At 34.4% G+C, this 17783-nt stretch overlaps 1 protein-coding gene across 3 annotated transcripts in view; it reads left to right on the top strand.

The window, feature by feature from the left end:
• The window catches only part of PIGN (phosphatidylinositol glycan anchor biosynthesis class N), a 127428-nt gene that overhangs the window by 92692 nt on the left and 16953 nt on the right, over positions 1–17783 (top strand). For all 3 annotated transcript variants that reach the window (XM_081263670.1, XM_081263669.1, XM_081263668.1), the window contains 7 exons: positions 1290–1392; positions 3353–3439; positions 7767–7822; positions 8307–8382; positions 10405–10478; positions 15441–15483; positions 17687–17739. In XM_081263670.1, the coding sequence (XP_081119796.1) occupies positions 1290–1392; positions 3353–3439; positions 7767–7822; positions 8307–8382; positions 10405–10478; positions 15441–15483; positions 17687–17739 (492 nt within the window). The remainder of the gene's footprint in view (positions 1–1289; positions 1393–3352; positions 3440–7766; positions 7823–8306; positions 8383–10404; positions 10479–15440; positions 15484–17686; positions 17740–17783) is intronic.

Raw genomic sequence — 17783 nt, 5'->3', positions numbered from 1 at the left:
GCTTTGTTTACCTTCTTTTATCTTGTAACTTCCAATTAGGTTAATAGCTCATTCAAAACCACTTCTGGTGAGCTGGACCTGCCATAGTGACAAAACAGAGTTTGTTTTTCAAAGACTTTATAAACTAATAGGTGCTGTCTTCATATAGACATGTGATTAAAACTGTGTAAGTACTATAATAAAGCATTTTGTAATTGCAAAGGTGGAACACTTATCCCAAACTACAGCAGAAGCTGCTTAAAAAAGTTTCTGTCACCATGTTACCTTGTGGGCACTTTTCTTTTTTGTGGCCACGTTACATCCAGCCTACAAATATATTTAATCATTCTCTTGGGCATGTAGTTTTCTCTGAACTCTCTGTTCTGTAAACAATATTACATCCAAAATCTTTATAATTGGAATTTTCTCAGAGTACATTTCTAGAAATGGTATTATACATTATGAATATTTTTGAGATTTATGTCTAATGCCATATGGCCTTCCAGAAGTGTATATTTCTATAAAGAGAACACAAGAGTTCATTTTCATTGCACTCTTGTCAAGAATATTTTTTAATGCTGATAAATAAGTGTATAGTATCTCATTATTGTTTTGATTTCCATATTAGTTTTTTTTTTGAGAATTTTAATATTTATTTTATGGTTTTCGGCGGACACAACATCTTTGTTTGTATGTGGTGCTGAGGATTGAACCCGGGCCGCACGCATGCCAGGCGAGCGCGCTACCGCTTGAGCCACATCCCCAGCCCCATATTAGTTATTGATGAGGCCAAACATTTTTATGTGTTTATTGGATCTTTTATTTTTTTTCAAGAAGTTTGTGTTCCTGTATTGCAGTCATTTTTTTAGGAAATTTGGAAAGTTCATCTTTTTCTTCTCTCTCTCTCTCTCTCTCTCTCTCTCTCTCTATATATATATATATATATATATATATATATAAATAATTTTGCATTAGAAATTATCTTTTTACTTTTGTCTTAATGCTTTCTTTCTCTTTTATGAATAACTTATTTTATTAATTATTTTTAAATATCTTTACTATTTTAAAACGTAATTATCTCAAGATTTAATAAATTTAAAAGATGATAATGTTAGAGTTAAATTTTAAATATTATTTTCTTTTCCTATTTTCTACTAGAAAACCTAGAAAATTTAAATTTGTGACAGTGTGGCTGAGGAGTATTATCAAAATTATTTAAAGAGAGACCTCCAGTATAATTTGAGTTTTTATTTGTTCATGTATTTTTCTTCTCGTTTCTACGCTTCCTCCCCCTACTTCTCACTACTTAGGTATGAAGCTCTCTTTCCATTAGTGTTATCATGTTTGATGTTCATCTGGATACATATGGAACAAGAAACCCTACAACAATCTGGTGTTTGCTATAAACAAAAGGTGACTTGTCAATTGCATTTATCTGAGAACGTTGAAATATTCTGTGTACCATAAGGAAGTCATGATATTTCATCGAAAATTCTATCTACTTGAAATTTTAGTATTTAATTTAGTAGTTAATTTACTAAAATAAATTTTAGTATTTAAAATTTATTTAGTAAATTTTATTTAACATAAGCAATTAAGTTAAATAATTTGCAAGAAAAAGTTTCACTTATCACAGAAAAACACAATTTAACAGTTTTAAAAGCAATGGATAGGTTGAGTTTTTGTTGTTGTTGTTGTTGTAGTTATAGATGGACAGCATGCCTTTATTTTATTTGTTCATTTTATGTGGTACTGAGGATCAAACCCAGTGCCTCACACATGCAAGGCAAGCACTCTGCCACTTAGCTACAGCCTCAGCCTTCCATTGAGTTTTTCTTAATCATTGATATAAAAAATTAACATAGGTGAGTGAATAGAGAAAAATGCCCTTCATTTTATTTTTCCTTGTTTTCACATCCAACATTTCCTTTTGTCAATATATTTTAGTCAAAAGAATTTTCATGCTGTCATAAATTAATTTATAAATTTGATCATAAGTTACCATTTAAGTTCCCACTGTTGTTTTTTCTCCACATTCTAATCCAAGATGTTTATTCTGTCATCTTAGTGGTTTTGGCCTTAGCACACATCTTAGACTGCTTATGCAACACAGTATACTTGGAATTGGCTAAAAGCCAACCACATTTTAAGGACACCTTGATCATGCTGAGTTAGAGAACTAAATTGATGTTTGTTGCCTTTTTTAGAACTGAAGGTCTTGAGAAATTGATGATAGAATATTTACAGTTTTACTGAGGTCAGATAAATGAATATTGCAGAAAAATACTTTGACAGTTGATCCATCCTTAAATGGTTTCAATTGAGTTTATAGAGAAGCATTGATAATTTAGAATAACTAATTTAAGTACCAAAGACTCCTAATTGAACGTATATTAAATAATTTCTTGTGTTTAACTCTCAGCCTTGGAATATTAATACATAAAAAGCCGTTTTGATCAGAATAATGTAAATGGTAAGAGTTATATATTTTGACAGACTAACTGAGGGTCATTGTCACTTTTTAAATTCTATTTTTAACTGAAAGCAAATCTGTCTTTTTCTAGAAAATAGTATTAAAGCACTCCAGGAACTTAAAGAGGAAGTAGTGGTGAGGGTGGTCTTTTTGTAAAGTCAACCTGGGCAGAGGAGTTAAGCAAAAGTACACCCAGCTTGTTGTAAATGAGTGACTCTCCATTTTACCAAGACCAGGGATGTTTTGCTTTCTTAGAGAAAAAAATAACATTTTGAGTGCAATAGAATTAACAGAACAAAGAAACAGAGAAACATTTAATTTTACCATGCCATTTAATATCATACCGTACTTGGGTTTAAGAAGATCAGGACTTGGGCTGGGGTTGTAGCTCAGTGGTAGAGCGCTTGCCTAGCACTCATGATGCACTGGCTTTGATTCTCAGCACCGCATATAAACAACTAAAATAATGGTCCATTGACAATTAAAAACTATTAAAAAAAAGAAGAAGAAGATGATCAGGACTTTCTCTGAAGAACCCCTTCTTACCTTTGAAAAAAAAGGGAATTCCCACTTTTATTACATATAAAAGTAATAAATGAATAAAGACAGGGTCTCACTAAGTTGCTTAGCACCTCACCATTGCTGAGACTGGCTTTGAACTCACGATCCTCCTATCTCAGCCTCCAAAGCTGCCAGTATTACAGGTGTGCACCACCATGCCCAGCCTTTGCAGATTTTTTTAAAGGTGTAATTTTGCTGTAGAAAAAAAATTTTGTCCATCATTTTGCTAGCACATGGTATATTTCTGCCGTGGTAACTTGGCCATTGTAAGTTTAACCTTTGAAGGTGGAAGTAAGCCAATTGTTAATGTGCATTAATGTGTTTCTTATTATCTCACAGCTCACAAGTATCCAGTTCTCCTATAATACTGATATAATTCAGTTTCGACATCTCTGTCTGGATGACATCCGTAGAGCTTTTTTCCTTGTATCCTTTGTTGGAAGTTTTAAGACCTGCTACCTCCCATTTAATGGTGTGAGAATATTTGGAAGGTATTAATGTAATAGCTCTTAGTGTATTAACTCATCTCAACCATAGCTTTCTCATATATATAGTTCACATTTTTAAAGTTTTTTTAATACAGAAAAGTATAAAGAATAATGTAATAAATAAATGTGTATATTTTCCATCATTCAAGATATCAACAATTAAGATTTTATCACACAGCCATATTTTTTTTTTTTTACAAAAAATTAAAATGTTACAGTAAAGCTGGAGTCTCCTTTCAACTCCTAAGTCCAGTCTAATTTCTCTCACCCTGGAAGCCATCACTGTTATGGGTTTGTATCTTTTTATATGTGTTTCACATGAAATTTATATTATATAACATCTGTCTCATAAGGGTTTTGGGGTCACATCAGAGGCAATGTTGTTGAAGTATATACAGTAAAAAAGAAAAGTCAGAGAAGAAGGCATTGTTATCACAATGTAAATTAAAATCTTATCACTCATTAAAAAAAAAAAAAAAAAGAAAAGTCAGTATGATAAAGCGTCACTTTGGGAAGACTGGCTGACCAGCTCCAAGAAACTCATAGGGAGTTATGCCTTTTTTAAAATTTAATGTTTTTCATCTTCATTGAAGTATAATTGACAAAAATTTTACATATATATATATATTTACAATTTTTAACTTGACTCGATGCTTAGATATACATATACATTCTAAAATGATCATCACAAACTAAATAAATACCTCTTGCTTCTCATAGTTATCATTTTCTTTCCTTCCTTCTTGACTTCCTTCCCTCCTTCCTTTTTGGTGAGAACGTTTAAGATCAACTCTTCTGGCAGATTTCAAGTGTATAATAGCTAATATATAATATAATAGCTAATACATTGTTAACTGTCATCACTATGCCATACATTAGATCTCTAGACATTATTTATTTTAGGTAACTAAGACTTCATACACTTTGAGCAACACCTTCTTTTTCCCCCTCCTCCCAGCCCCTACTGACCTTGATTCTACTCATTGTTTCTAAAGCTATTTTAGTTTACACATCTAAGTAAAATCTTATAGTAGTAGTCTTTCTATGTCTTCTCTGAGCATCATGTCCTCCAGGATCATGCAAGTTGTCACAAATGGCAGGGTTGCCTTTTTTTAAGGATAAGTAATATTCCATTGCATGCATGTATATATATATATATAGTTTTTTTTCTTTCTCCATTCATCCACCAGTAGACATTTAGGTTTTTTACATGTTTTAGCTATTATGAATAATCATGTAGTGAACATGGGAGTATAGATATCTCTTGAAGATACTTTCATTTTCTTTAGATATATACCAGAAGTGGAATTGCTGCGTCATGTGGTAGGTGTATTTTAATTTTTTGAGGAATCTTCATAATGTTTTCCATAATGGCTATACCAGTTTATGTTTCTGCCAGCAGTTTATAAGGATTTTCTTTTCTCCACATCTTTGCCAACAGTTCTTTTTTAGTGTAGCCATTCTAACAGGTATGAGGTGATATCTTATTATGGTTTTGATTTTCATTTCCCTGATCATTAGTGATGTTGAATATTTTTTAATATATTTGTTGGGCATTTTGTGTGTGTGTGTGTGTGTGTGTGTTGTCTGTTTTAAGAAATATCTTCAGATCTTTTGCCCATTTTTCCATTGAATTATTTGTGGGGGTTGTTGCTGTTGTTGATTTTGAGCTGTGCAAGTTCTTTATATATTTTGGATATCTACCCCTTATTATATATATGGCTTGTAAGTATCAGAGGTATTTCCTTTGAACTTACTATAAAATAAACAAATATTTCCTTTGAACTTACTTCCAAAAAAATAAATACTCTCATTTTCCCCTCTCTACCCCTGGTTTTCATTCTTTTTTTTTTTTTAAGAGAGAGGAGAGAGAGTGAGAGAGAGAGAGAGAGAATTTTTAATATTTATTTGTTAGTTCTCGGCGGACACAACATCTTTGTTGGTATGTGGTGCTGAGGATCGAACCCGGGCTGCACGCATGCCAGGCGAGCGCGCTACCACTTGAGCCACATCCCCGGCCCCCTGGTTTTCATTCTTAATTTCACTTTTCTCTGTCTTCACAGATTCTTTCCACTCGGTCAATGCTAACGAAAAAAACTTTTCCCCCACAATACTACATCCCCCTAAGTTACAGTTGTATTTTGTCCTGTTTGCTACCAAACTTCTTCAAAGAAAAATCCGTAGTAATTGCCATTATTTCCTTATAATCTATTCACTATATCCACAAGCCTTAGAACAGTGCCTGGCACATAGTAGTGCTCTATCAATATTCGTCAAATGTCTCTGCTGAAACTGTACTCTGAATGGTATATAGGGGTTTCCTGACTTCAAAGTTTCATCTATTTACTTGACCATGCTGTAACATTTAATTCTATTGATTTTCTTTTCTCTTTTCCCTTGACTATTAGGACTCTATACAAGTTCTCCTTTTAACTTTTTATATCATGATTCCTCTCTAAAACCCCTTCCTTTCCCTGACCTTGAACCATATGTTTTCTCCAAGATACACCATTAACCTTTTTCTGTGAGGCTGGGTTATTGCCATCGTCTCCTATAGTGGTGACAGACACCTCTGTGCTAACAGCTTCACCTCTGCTAATCTAGCTTTGACTTCTCTCCTGACGTCAGGTGTCACGTGTCCAACATTCTCCTGGGCATCACCAAATATAGATTCTAACCTATCAGCTCTACTCCTCTCCAGAATTATTCTGTGACAGGCCTCCTCTCATTTAATGCCATCACCATGTTCACAACCACACAAATTTTTCAAACTGCTCCTTGCCTATTTCTAAAGTCCCATTGCCTCCCCACAGTCTCTCTATGTCCACTGTCACTGCACTGATTCAGACTTCCTTATCTCTGACATGGACTATTGAAATAACTCCCTTAGTGGATTTCTTGCCTACAGTTGTTTGTTTTTCTGATCAGAATTTTATACAATCACTGATATTTCTTGATTATGTGACTCACATAAATACTTGCTACTTTTCATTCTTTCTACAGTAAAGTTCAGGGTTTTTAATAATATGTCTCCAATCTGTATTTCATATTTCATTTTTTACTCTATCCTTCAGTAAACTCTTTTTTTAAGTTTCTATCATATCTTTCTATTTCTTGACTGTGTCATTTTTTTCCACTGTTTCTTTACTGATTTTAGTTACCGTATCAGTCTGTTTAGATAGTCGTAGTGCCTTGCTTTGTCTCTGACATATACTAGACAATAAATGTTAGTTGGTTAGATAATTGGTTAAATGAATGGATGCATGAATCTATTTAAAGCTCAACTCACCAACTCATATGCCACTATTTCACTGAAAGTTTTTGTGATTCATATTTCTTATTTAGGGTTTCTGTACCAATTTTTACATATATAATAATAAGATAACTAGCATTTATTGAGCTCTTTCATAGGTGAGGCATTATTTTGAGAATGTTACTAGCAGTAAACTCTGGGCACCTATAAGATTAATACCTCTTTTTGATTACTGTACTAATATACATCTAACTTTAAGAAATGCCAAGAAGATGCTCAAAATTTTCTGTAGTCTCATTCTCTAATTGAATTATTCTGAAACATCCTTGTTTCTTTCTGAGCCTTTCAAGGAGTCTAGCATGTGTTTCACATGTTGTGGGCACATAGCAGGTGGTTAAGAACTAAAATTGTCTTGCATCTGAAGGTGTCTGTTGTATGTTCTAGGTCTGTATTTTTCTTTTTAAAAAGTCATTAACAGGGCTGGGGATGTGGCTCAAGCGGTAGCGCGCTCACCTCGCATGCGTGCGGCCCGGGTTCGATCCTCAGCACCACATACCAACAAAGATGTTGTGTCCGCCGAGAACTAAAAAATAAATATTAAAAATTCTCTCTCTCTCTCTCTCTCTCTCTCTCTCTCTCTCTCTCTCTCTCTCTCTCCTCCCTCTCTCACTCTCTCTTTAAAAAAAATAAAAATAAAAAAATAAAAAGTCATTAACAGCTAACTACAGATAAGGTCCAACTTGTTCATGTTCAAGAAGAGGAAACTAATCTTCCCAAAGTGACTAGTGACCAAAATGACTTACCAGGCCTCAGTTCTCAGTATGTTGCTTCTTCTGCTGGTTATTTCAATATATATATATATGAGGAATATGATTAAACATTCAGTTAAAACAATTATGATCAGTGTACAAGTCAAAAAGTAAATTCCCCTCATGTTGAATGGGCGTGTCTTTTCTAAATGAAATTGGTATGAATTCCAACTTGCTTTGGCATTTCCTTACCTCTTTTTTAGGTTTTCTTTTTAGTGACAGCATTTTTTGGAACTGGAAATATAGCCTCTATTAACAGGTAATTTTAAATGAAAGTATGTGTTTGCGTGTGTGTGTGTGTGTGTGTGTGTGTGTGTGTGCATGCATAACCAAAAGAATAATACAAATTAGAACTTCCCTAATTTTTGTTCTGTACCTTGTTTTTCATACTCAGTGATATCTTTTAGGGATTAGTGTGTATCATCACACACAGACCTATCTTGTTTATTTTCAGTGGCTTTACAATATTCCTCTGTATAATGTATGCTTGTAGGTTTTTTTTTTTTTTCAGTTGTATAGGGACACAATGCCTTCATTTATTTTTATGTGGTGCTGAGGATCGAACCCAGTGCCTCACACAGGCTAGGCAAGCACTCTACCACTGAGCCACAACTCCAGCCCCTGCTTGTGCTTTAATAAGAGTAGGTTATAGAGAATTAATTTAAACATCATTTAAGCAGAATATTATTTTAAAAGTTACAATATGAATTCTAAATTCCTCTTTTTTTTTTATGATTCCCTAGCTTTGATCTTGCCTCTGTCTATTGCTTTCTGACTGTATTTAGTCCTTTCATGATGGGATCCCTGATGATGTGGAAGGTTAGTTTTCTTTTTCATTGTTTGTATTAAGCTGTTGGTTGACTAAGATTATGAATTCATTGTGATGTTAAGATTATATAAAATTTGACATTAAAATTGTAAAGTCATTGTAATAGAGTTAAGTAGCCATAGAAAGAAGGTACCTTTAAGACTTGGCATTGACACCAATACTAAACTGGAGGTAGTACATTCTTCCCTTTACTTCTAAATACAGTTAATTTTCTTGCTCTACTCTGAAAGAGTATTTGATTCCAAAAGAGGATTCCATGCTAGTTTCATAAAGGCCTATCAAAGGTTATTAAAGCCTATGGAGAAGCTGTGATCAAAACTGCAGTGCTGTTCAGGATTCTAAAGTCCCCTGAACCTCTGATCCCCACCTTGAGACAGACAGCATGTTACAATCTTTCCTCATAATCCAAGTACCTAGAATTGACTCACTCCCTCAACAGATATGTCATTGAGTGCTTCATCCATGGATGTGGCAGACACAACCTGAGTTCTGGCAGTAGAAAAATGACATATTCTCAGATTTCCACGGGTATAGACTCTCCAGTGGAGTATAATTTATGTTCATCCTTTTCTTCTCCAAGGTCATTTTACTTTTCTTGTTCCCACTAACAAATTTCCTCTACCATAGTCTCTGGCACATTTTATGTAGTTAGTACATATTTACTTAAATAAAGTAATTAATGCCTACCTAAAATTATTACCTTCTCTTCAGATCATATAAGTAGCAATTATTAAAGGTATATATTCTCTTAAGGAGTTTCATTAATGTACTAATACAAAAGTTAAGTTTAGGAAATGTTGAAAAGATATTCTGGATTTTCTTATGTCTATTCTCTATTGAATTATTTGAGAACATGTTATTGCTTTCTTAATTTTCATTCACATTCTTTAAATGGTGGTTGTTCTTTTCTCTATTAAAAGACCATAGGCCTAATTAAAAATAAGACAGAAACAAAGACAGACAGAGAAGCTGGCAAACTGGTTCACATTAGAATACTGATCTGTAATCTCCAGCATAATTCAGTGAGTTTTAACAGCATATACATAAGATGACTTTTGTTGACTTATCCGTCATCAGTGAGGGCCCCCTTGTTTTATTCATATGTCCTTCACTTGGAAAATAAACTTATGAAGTCTTTTTTTTTTTTAACTAGAGACTGAACCCAGGGGGGCACTTAACCCCTGAGCCACAAACTGAGTCACATCTCCTGCTCCCCCATCTTTTAAAAAAATATTTTTTGAGACAGGGTCTCATTAAATTGCTTAAGGCCTTGCTTAGTTTCTAAGGCTGGCTTTGAACTTGCTATCCTCTTGCCTCAGCCTCCTGAGCCACTGGGATTACAGTCGTGCTCACTGTGGTGTGGCATGTGTGTTTGTGTGTGTGTGTGTGTGTATGCATATATACACATATACATATTTTTTAATTGGTCATTGAAAAGTAATACCTCAAAACATTAAAAGTCTTGGCTCTGTATTATGAATTTTCAAGTAGTATAAATTTTCTTATACCTTTCTCTATATATTTTCAAATGTATTACAATTAATAAGAATTTTATAACCAGAAATAAATATGTATCTTTTAAAAAACAAAAGGCACTGATAAAGCATGAATCATATTTATAGTGTTACAGTATCAAATAGCCAGATGAGTTTAGAGATCTGTAAATCAAGTTACCAGGTGCTTAATCTATTTTATTTGGGCATTCTATGCTTTTCACAGCTGCTTGGAATGGTTTGAAAATTGATACTAATTATTAAAATGAGTTAAACACGGCAAATTTTATAATAGGTTTTTATTTGGAGTATGTATTGATGTTTGTTATCTTCTATGCTGTGTATATTAATGTAGATTTTTAAATCAATTTTATCACTGTTCTGTGTCCTTGGAATCATGTTTTTACTTCAGTGTTTGCTCCCCACTAGTATATGTGAAAGTTATTTGAGAAAGTATTTGTTTAAAAGAGTGTTTCAAATGCTTCAGTTACCAGTGGCATCATTTGTTCTTTTAAACAGATTCTAATTCCTTTTGTTCTTGTCATGTGTGCTTTTGAAGCAGTTCAGTTAACTACACAGTTATCATCAAAAAGGTAAGGTTAATGATTGAGAAGTATTGGGTTTTCCCATTTTTAATAAGTGAGAGTAAACATTTGAAGATATTTCATGTATTGCTATTAAGACCCTGCTACATAGATTGTTACTTACAAAAATGAAAAATATTTCACCCTTCTAATCAGAGTTCAATTGTTGCCAGAGGAAATTAATTGATTAGATCCTCTAGCAGACAGATATGCTTTCTAAGCAATAAAATGTTATTAGAATATTATTTAACTAGTGAGGAACTTCCCTAGCAAAGGGTGAAATATTAATGTTAAATATTATAATTAATTAATTGTTTCTTTTACATATAACTGTGCCTACTAAAACAAGGGATATCATTCTAACTTCTTTTGGCTTTTTTCTTAAATATGTATTAGACAAATTTTTTAACATTTCATTTTCCATGGCTTGAAACTGACTTTTCTAAATATCAGTAATTGAGTTTCTAGTCTTGATTTTTACACATTTGAGGAAAGGGGTAGAAAGTATTCTTTCTGGGTTTTGATGCATTTCTAGAGCAATCAGTCTTAATCAAGATTCTGGGAGAGAAGCTGTCAAGTCATCTGTTTATTTTTTTTTTAACTAGTACAATTGCATTATCAGCATAGGCATTCTCCAAAAAACACTTGATATAAATATAAAGGTTCTTCGTAATTTGTTATTCTTGAATCACAATGGCATACTAAATGTTGAAAGAAACAACTAGCGTTAACATAAATATAAATGTTGCTCTTGATGAGCTTAACCTAAAACTAGTTTAGCACACTATTGTGCCATAATTTTTTTAAAACATGTTTTTCTAATATGTAAGAATAGTAAAAATTTTGTTTGTAGTTTGAAATGTTAGTATACTTTTGCAGGATGTCTATATGAATATCATATTGAAAGCATTTACACTTTTGTCAATATCACATGGAAGTGTTATTCAGATGCAATAAAAAAAATGAATGACAAGTACTGCCCTCCATTTCCGTGAATAAACGTTTTTACAGAGGGTTTTAATTAAGACTTGATTGAAAACTGGGACACGTGGAATGAAAAGTCAAAGGCTTGTCAGGATGTGTGTGTGTGTGTATATATTTGTGTGTATGCATGCCTGTGTGTATAGTAATTATATCTTGATATTGATGCAATGAAAAACCGAACACCAAGGGAGAGAGAGAACTGACGCAAAAGGTAGCCAAACTAAGGTTTTATAAAAATACTCTCTTTTACCCATTAAATTCTTCCAAGACATTGACATTTCTCCCAGGATTTCACACAGACTTCTAAGATTGAATATCACATATTAAACCTAGCAGTTTCCTTTCTTGTTTCCTTTTTCACACAAGCCTAAGTCCATCTATCCTTTACTGCCATATTCACTTTTTAAATATCAGTGATACCATCACTCCTTCATTTGCACATTTTCCTGGGGTTTTTGTTGCTAAACATTTTCTTATAGCTCTTGAAAGGATAGAGATTAATGTAAGAGTGTAGCTTATACTATTAATAACCTGGTTATTAGTTCCATAATTCCAAGGCTGAGTTCATCAAACCACTGAGATGATTCTAATTATACTCTTCTGATTCCTTAAAATATGTATTGAACAAAGGTAAAGTAGAAAAGCTCTGTTAGGGGGCTGGGGATATAGCTCAGTTGGCAGAGTGCTTGCTGCACAAACACAAGGCCCTGGGTTGAATCCCCAGCATCACCAAAAAAAAAAAAAAAAAAAAAAGAAAGAAAGAAAGAAAAAAGGAAAGAAAAGCTTTATTAGCATTTTTTTATTTTTCATGACTTAAAATTAACTTTTCTAAATACCAGTTTCTCTTAGTAACTGGATTCATCAACAAAGCTTTGTATATTTTGGGTAGAGGCCCAAAAGAAGGAGTGTGGGGCATGAAAAGTACCGGATGGATGATCTGTTGGGAATGTTTTTGGCTGTAACAAAAATCTAACTGGTGGTAGATGTGTCTCCTGTAAAAGGGAGTCCAGAGGTCAGTCACGCAGAGCTAGGGTGGCGCCATGAGTAACCCTACCTTTCACTCTCCCATTTTTAGGGCATTGCTTTTCCTAAAGGGTTATTTAATTATTTTCATTTGGATCTTAACGTACCTGACTGTGCCTGTTGTATTAACTATAAATTGTGTCTCCTCTTCCAAATTCATTCTATGAGGCCAACATCACCCTGATTCCGAAACCAGACACCTCAAAGAAAGAAAACTACAGACCAATATCTCTAATGAACCTAGATGCAAAAATCCTCAATAAAATTCTGGCGAATCGAATACAAAAACACATCAAAAAAATTGTGCACCATGATCAAGTAGGATTCATCCCTGGGATGCAAGGATGGTTCAATATACGGAAATCAATAAATGTTATTCACCACATCAATAGACTTAAAAATAAGAACCATATGATCATCTCGATAGATGCAGAGAAAGCATTCGACAAAGTACAGCATTCCTTTATGTTCAAAACATTAGAAAAACTAGGGATAACAGGAACTTACCTTGACATTGTAAAAGCTATCTATGCTAAGCCTCAGGCTAGCATCATTCTGAATGGACAAAAGTTAAAGGCATTCCCTCTAAAATCCGGAACAAGACAGGGATGCCCTCTATCACCACTTCTATTCAATATAGTTCTCAAAACACTGGCCAGAGCAATTAGACAGACGAAAGAAATTAAAGGCATAAAAATAGGAAAAGAAGAACTTAAATTATCACTATTTGCAGATGACATGATTCTATACCTAGAAGACCCAAAAGGGTCTACAAAGAAACTACTAGAACTAATAAATGAATTCAGCAAAGTGGCAGGATATAAAATCAACATGCATAAATCAAAGGCATTTCTGTATATCAGTGACAAAACTTCTGAAACAGAAATGAGGAAAAACACTCCATTCACAATATCCTCAAAAAAAATAAAATACTTGGGAATCAACCTAACAAAAGAGGTGAAAGATTTATACAATGAAAACTACAGAACCCTAAAGAGAGAAGTAGAAGAAGATCTTAGAAGATGGAAAAATATACCCTGTTCATGGATAGGCAGAACTAACATTATCAAAATGGCGATATTACCAAAAGTTCTATATAGGTTTAATGCAATGCCAATCGAAATCCCAACGGCATTTCTTGTAGAAATAGATAAAGCAATCATGAAATTCATATGGAAAAATAAAAGACCCAGAATAGCAAAAGCAATTCTAAGCAGGAAGTGTGAATCAGGCGGTATAGCGATACCAGATTTCAAACTATATTACAGAGCAATAGTGACAAAAACAGCATGGTACTGGTACCAAAACAGGCGGGTGGACCAATGGTGTAGAATAGAGGACACAGAGACTAATCCACAAAGTTACAACTATCTTATAGTTGATAAAGGGGCTAAAAGCATGCAATGGAGGAAGGATAGCATCTTCAACAAATGGTGTTGGGAAAACTGGAAATCCATATGCAACAAAATGAAACTGAATCCCTTTCTCTCGCCATGCACAAAAGTTAACTCAAAATGGATCAAGGAGCTTGATATCAAATCAGAGACTCTGCATCTGATAGAAGAAAAAGTTGGCTCCGATCTACATATTGTGGGGTCAGGCTCCAAATTCCTTAATAGGACACCCATAGCACAAGAGTTAATAACAAGAATCAACAAATGGGACTTAATTAAACTTAAAAGTTTTTTCTCAGCAGGAGAAACAATAAGAGAGGTAAATAGGGAGCCCACATCCTGGGAACAAATCTTTACTCCTCACACTTCAGATAGAGCCCTAATATCCAGAGTATGCAAAGAACTCAAAAAATTAGACAATAAGATAACAAATAACCCAATCAACAAATGGGCCAAGGACCTGAACAGACACTTCTCAGAGGAGGATATACAATCAGTCAACAAGTACATGAAAAAATGCTCTCCATCTCTAGCAGTCAGAGAAATGCAAATCAAAACCACCCTAAGATACCATCTCACTCCAGTAAGATTGGCAGCCACTCTGAAGTCAAACAACAACAAGTGCTGGCGAGGATGTGGAGAAAAGGGTACACTTGTACATTGCTGGTGGGACTGCAAATTGGTGCGGCCAATTTGGAAAGCAGTTTGGAGATTCCTGGGAAAGCTGGGAATGGAACCACCATTTGACCCTGCTATTGCCCTTCTCGGACTATTCCCTGAAGACCTTAAAAGAGCATGCTACAGGGATACTGCCACATCGATGTTCATAGCAGCACAATTCACAATAGCTAGACTGTGGAACCAACCCAGATGCCCTTCAATAGATGAATGGATAAAAAAAAAATGTGGCATTTATACACCATGGAATATTACGCAGCACTAAAAAATGACAAAATCATGGAATTTGCAGGGAAATGGATGGCACTAGAGCAGATTATGCTTAGTGAAGCTAGCCAATCCCTAAAAAACAAATACCAAATGTCTTCTTTGATATAATGAGAGCAAATATGAACAGAGCAGGGAGGAAGAGGGGGAAGAAAAGATTAACTTTAAACAGAGACATGAGATGGGAGGGAAAGGGAGAGAAAAGGGAAATTGCATGGAAATGAAGGGAGACCCTCATTGCTATACAAAATTACATATAAGAGGTTGTGAGGGGAATGGGAAAATAAACAAGGAGAGAAATGAATTACAGTAGATGGGGTAGAGAGAGAAGATGTGAGGGAAGGGGAGGGGGGATAGTAGGGGATAGGAAAGGTAGCAGAATACAACAATTACTAATAGGGCATTATGTAAAATTGTGGATGTGTAACCGACGTGATTCTGCAATCTGCATTTGGGGTAAAATTGGGAGTTCATAACCCACTTCAATCTGATGTATGAAATATGATATGTCAAGAGCTTTGTAATGTTGTGAACAACCAATTAAAAAAAAGACAACTATTCCAAAAATAAATAAATAAATTCTCTCTCTCTCTCTGTCTCTCTCTCTCTGTCTTTTAATTCCCAGCCTTTTTCTCATTGTCCTGGTGATATCAGACATTATGGCTTTGGTAAGGCATTTTTGTATATTTGGTATAAATAAAATTGAGAATTTAAGTGCTGAGATAATTTAATCAAGAGACATGTGAATGTATTTCTGCAAATGAAATCGTTACTGAGTTCCAAGTGCTGACATAACTGACACAGATAAATTATTTTTTCTAAACTATGTGTGTAGTAAAAGCACTCTTCTTAAGGTGTCAAAAGTCTCATTACTTGATTTATTCAAGCCTGTCATTTTATAGCTATTCTTCCATATTGCTATGTTTCCGAAATGAACCTTCCACAGGAAGTTAACAGAAGTTAGTGTTTGATTTAGGTAACACATCATTCTCCAATTTAAAATGTAGACTTCCCCCCCCTTCTTTCAGATTAAAAGAAGAAAGGAAAAAAGGGAAGAGTTGTAGGAAGGAAAAAGGAAATAGAGTTTTTCCATTAGGAAGAGTTATCAAGATAATAATTATAATAAATGAGTTCTGAGTGAGGAGCTTCTGTATAGTGTATTAACACAAAGAGGAATCTATTTTATAGCTATAAGTTTGAGGATTCCCCCAAAACCCTTGTAGGTCTGATAATTCACTAGAAGCATCCCTGATCGGGATTATATTCAGTTATGGTTGACAGCAGTGAAATCATAGATTAAAATCATCCAAGGGAAAGGATGCATAGAGCAGAGTCCAGGAAGACAGCAGATGCAAAGCTTTTGTTGTTTTTTTTTTCCTGTGGAATCAGGATAACATTATTCTTTCAGCATTCAGGCATGACAGTACATGTCACCATTGCCAGACAGGCTTACCTTAGCTTTGATGTCCAGGTCTTTTATCAGAGCTTGATCACATACTACCCACAAGACTGATCTTTAATTTCTGTCTTTCCAGGGTAAAACTGGTACTATGTGGCCCAAAACTCCCATCATAAATCCTATTGTTAGACTATCTGGTGACCAGTGCCCCAAGCAAAATACTTCTGTCAGAATTGACATCCTAAGGCCTAGAAATGACCTTCCAGTAATTTGAGAACAAAGGCCATACCTCTTTTGGAGTAAGATTAATGTTTTTCTATATAATATCCCACGTCAGAAGTGTCTAGAGACACAGATTTGAGTACCTTCCAAATCAGGTTTCCTTGTCAATAGATTTAGTTGAGAGCATTTTGTGTTCTGTGGAGCATTTTGTGTTCTGTGGAAATTGATCATACATAGTTTTAGAACAAAAAGCATCTTTCAGAGCTGGGAGTGTAGCTCAGGGGTAGAGTACTTGCCTAGTATACATGAAGCTCTGGGGCCAATACCCAGCATCTCAAAAACAGCTTTTAGTTTTGCTCACCAAGTAAGAAATGGGCAAGACATGGTAATAAAAGAGAGCTGAAATTCCCTGATTAGTTCTACATGAAGAGTCAGATTGTGTAATTTAACTTGCAAAACCATTTGTGATCTGCTTCTGCTTCTCACCCCTCCATGTTTGTTTTCTCTTTACACCAGGTTTTCACTTTGAACCTATAAAACTATCTGAATGTTTGATGCCTATGTAGGCTTTTCCCTCCGCTGGAAACATGCTTCTCCATCTGTCTCCCCTTCATCCTCTATTTCATTTGACTCCTACTTTTCACTCAGATTTCACCTTTCAGTGAGAAGCCTTGACTTATACCCCTCCTTCTGTGATTCTGTAATTGCTTGTATTTTCTAGTAATTAACTAACTCACTCCCCCCTCCCTGCTCCCTTCCCTCTCCTCCTTTCCCTCTCCCTCTCTCCCTCCCTTCCTTCCTCCCTCCCTCACATGCTGGTACACCTGATAATTTGAATCATTCACTAGATTATGTGTCTCATGAGGGGAAGTTATCTCTAGGAACTAACACAGTGATTTTTAATACACAGTAAGCAGTTTAAGTGAATGGAGTTGATAAATAGATGATATGGCTTCTTTTCATATATATTTTTGATATTTAGTTTGTCTTATATAAGTTGGCTGGTTTTTTATTTCTAGTTATTCAAAAATGTCACTTTTATGTTTATTTGATTGGATGACAATTCTGTTTCTGGCTTTAGACTATTGATCATTTTAGTCCAAGCAAAAGTTTCAGTAAAAGGTGTATTCTTATTGATTCTAGACAGATAGTTATTCTGAAAGATCAAAAGAAATATGATACATATGATTCTAAAACAATTTTATTTTTAGATTTTTTTTAATGAAGTCACATTTTGTTTTATTTTACAGCATTTTTTTTTCCTGGTTAAGGACTATGGCAGCTGGCTTGATATTGGAACAAGGTATAGTATATATTCCCATAGTTCTTACCAGTGTAGTAAAAAAG

The sequence above is a fragment of the Spermophilus citellus genome (genome assembly GCF_964194105.1).
Source record: "Spermophilus citellus genome assembly, chromosome: 12".
Taxonomy (NCBI): Eukaryota; Metazoa; Chordata; class Mammalia; order Rodentia; family Sciuridae; genus Spermophilus; species Spermophilus citellus.
This window is presented reverse-complemented; position numbering and strand designations above follow the sequence as displayed.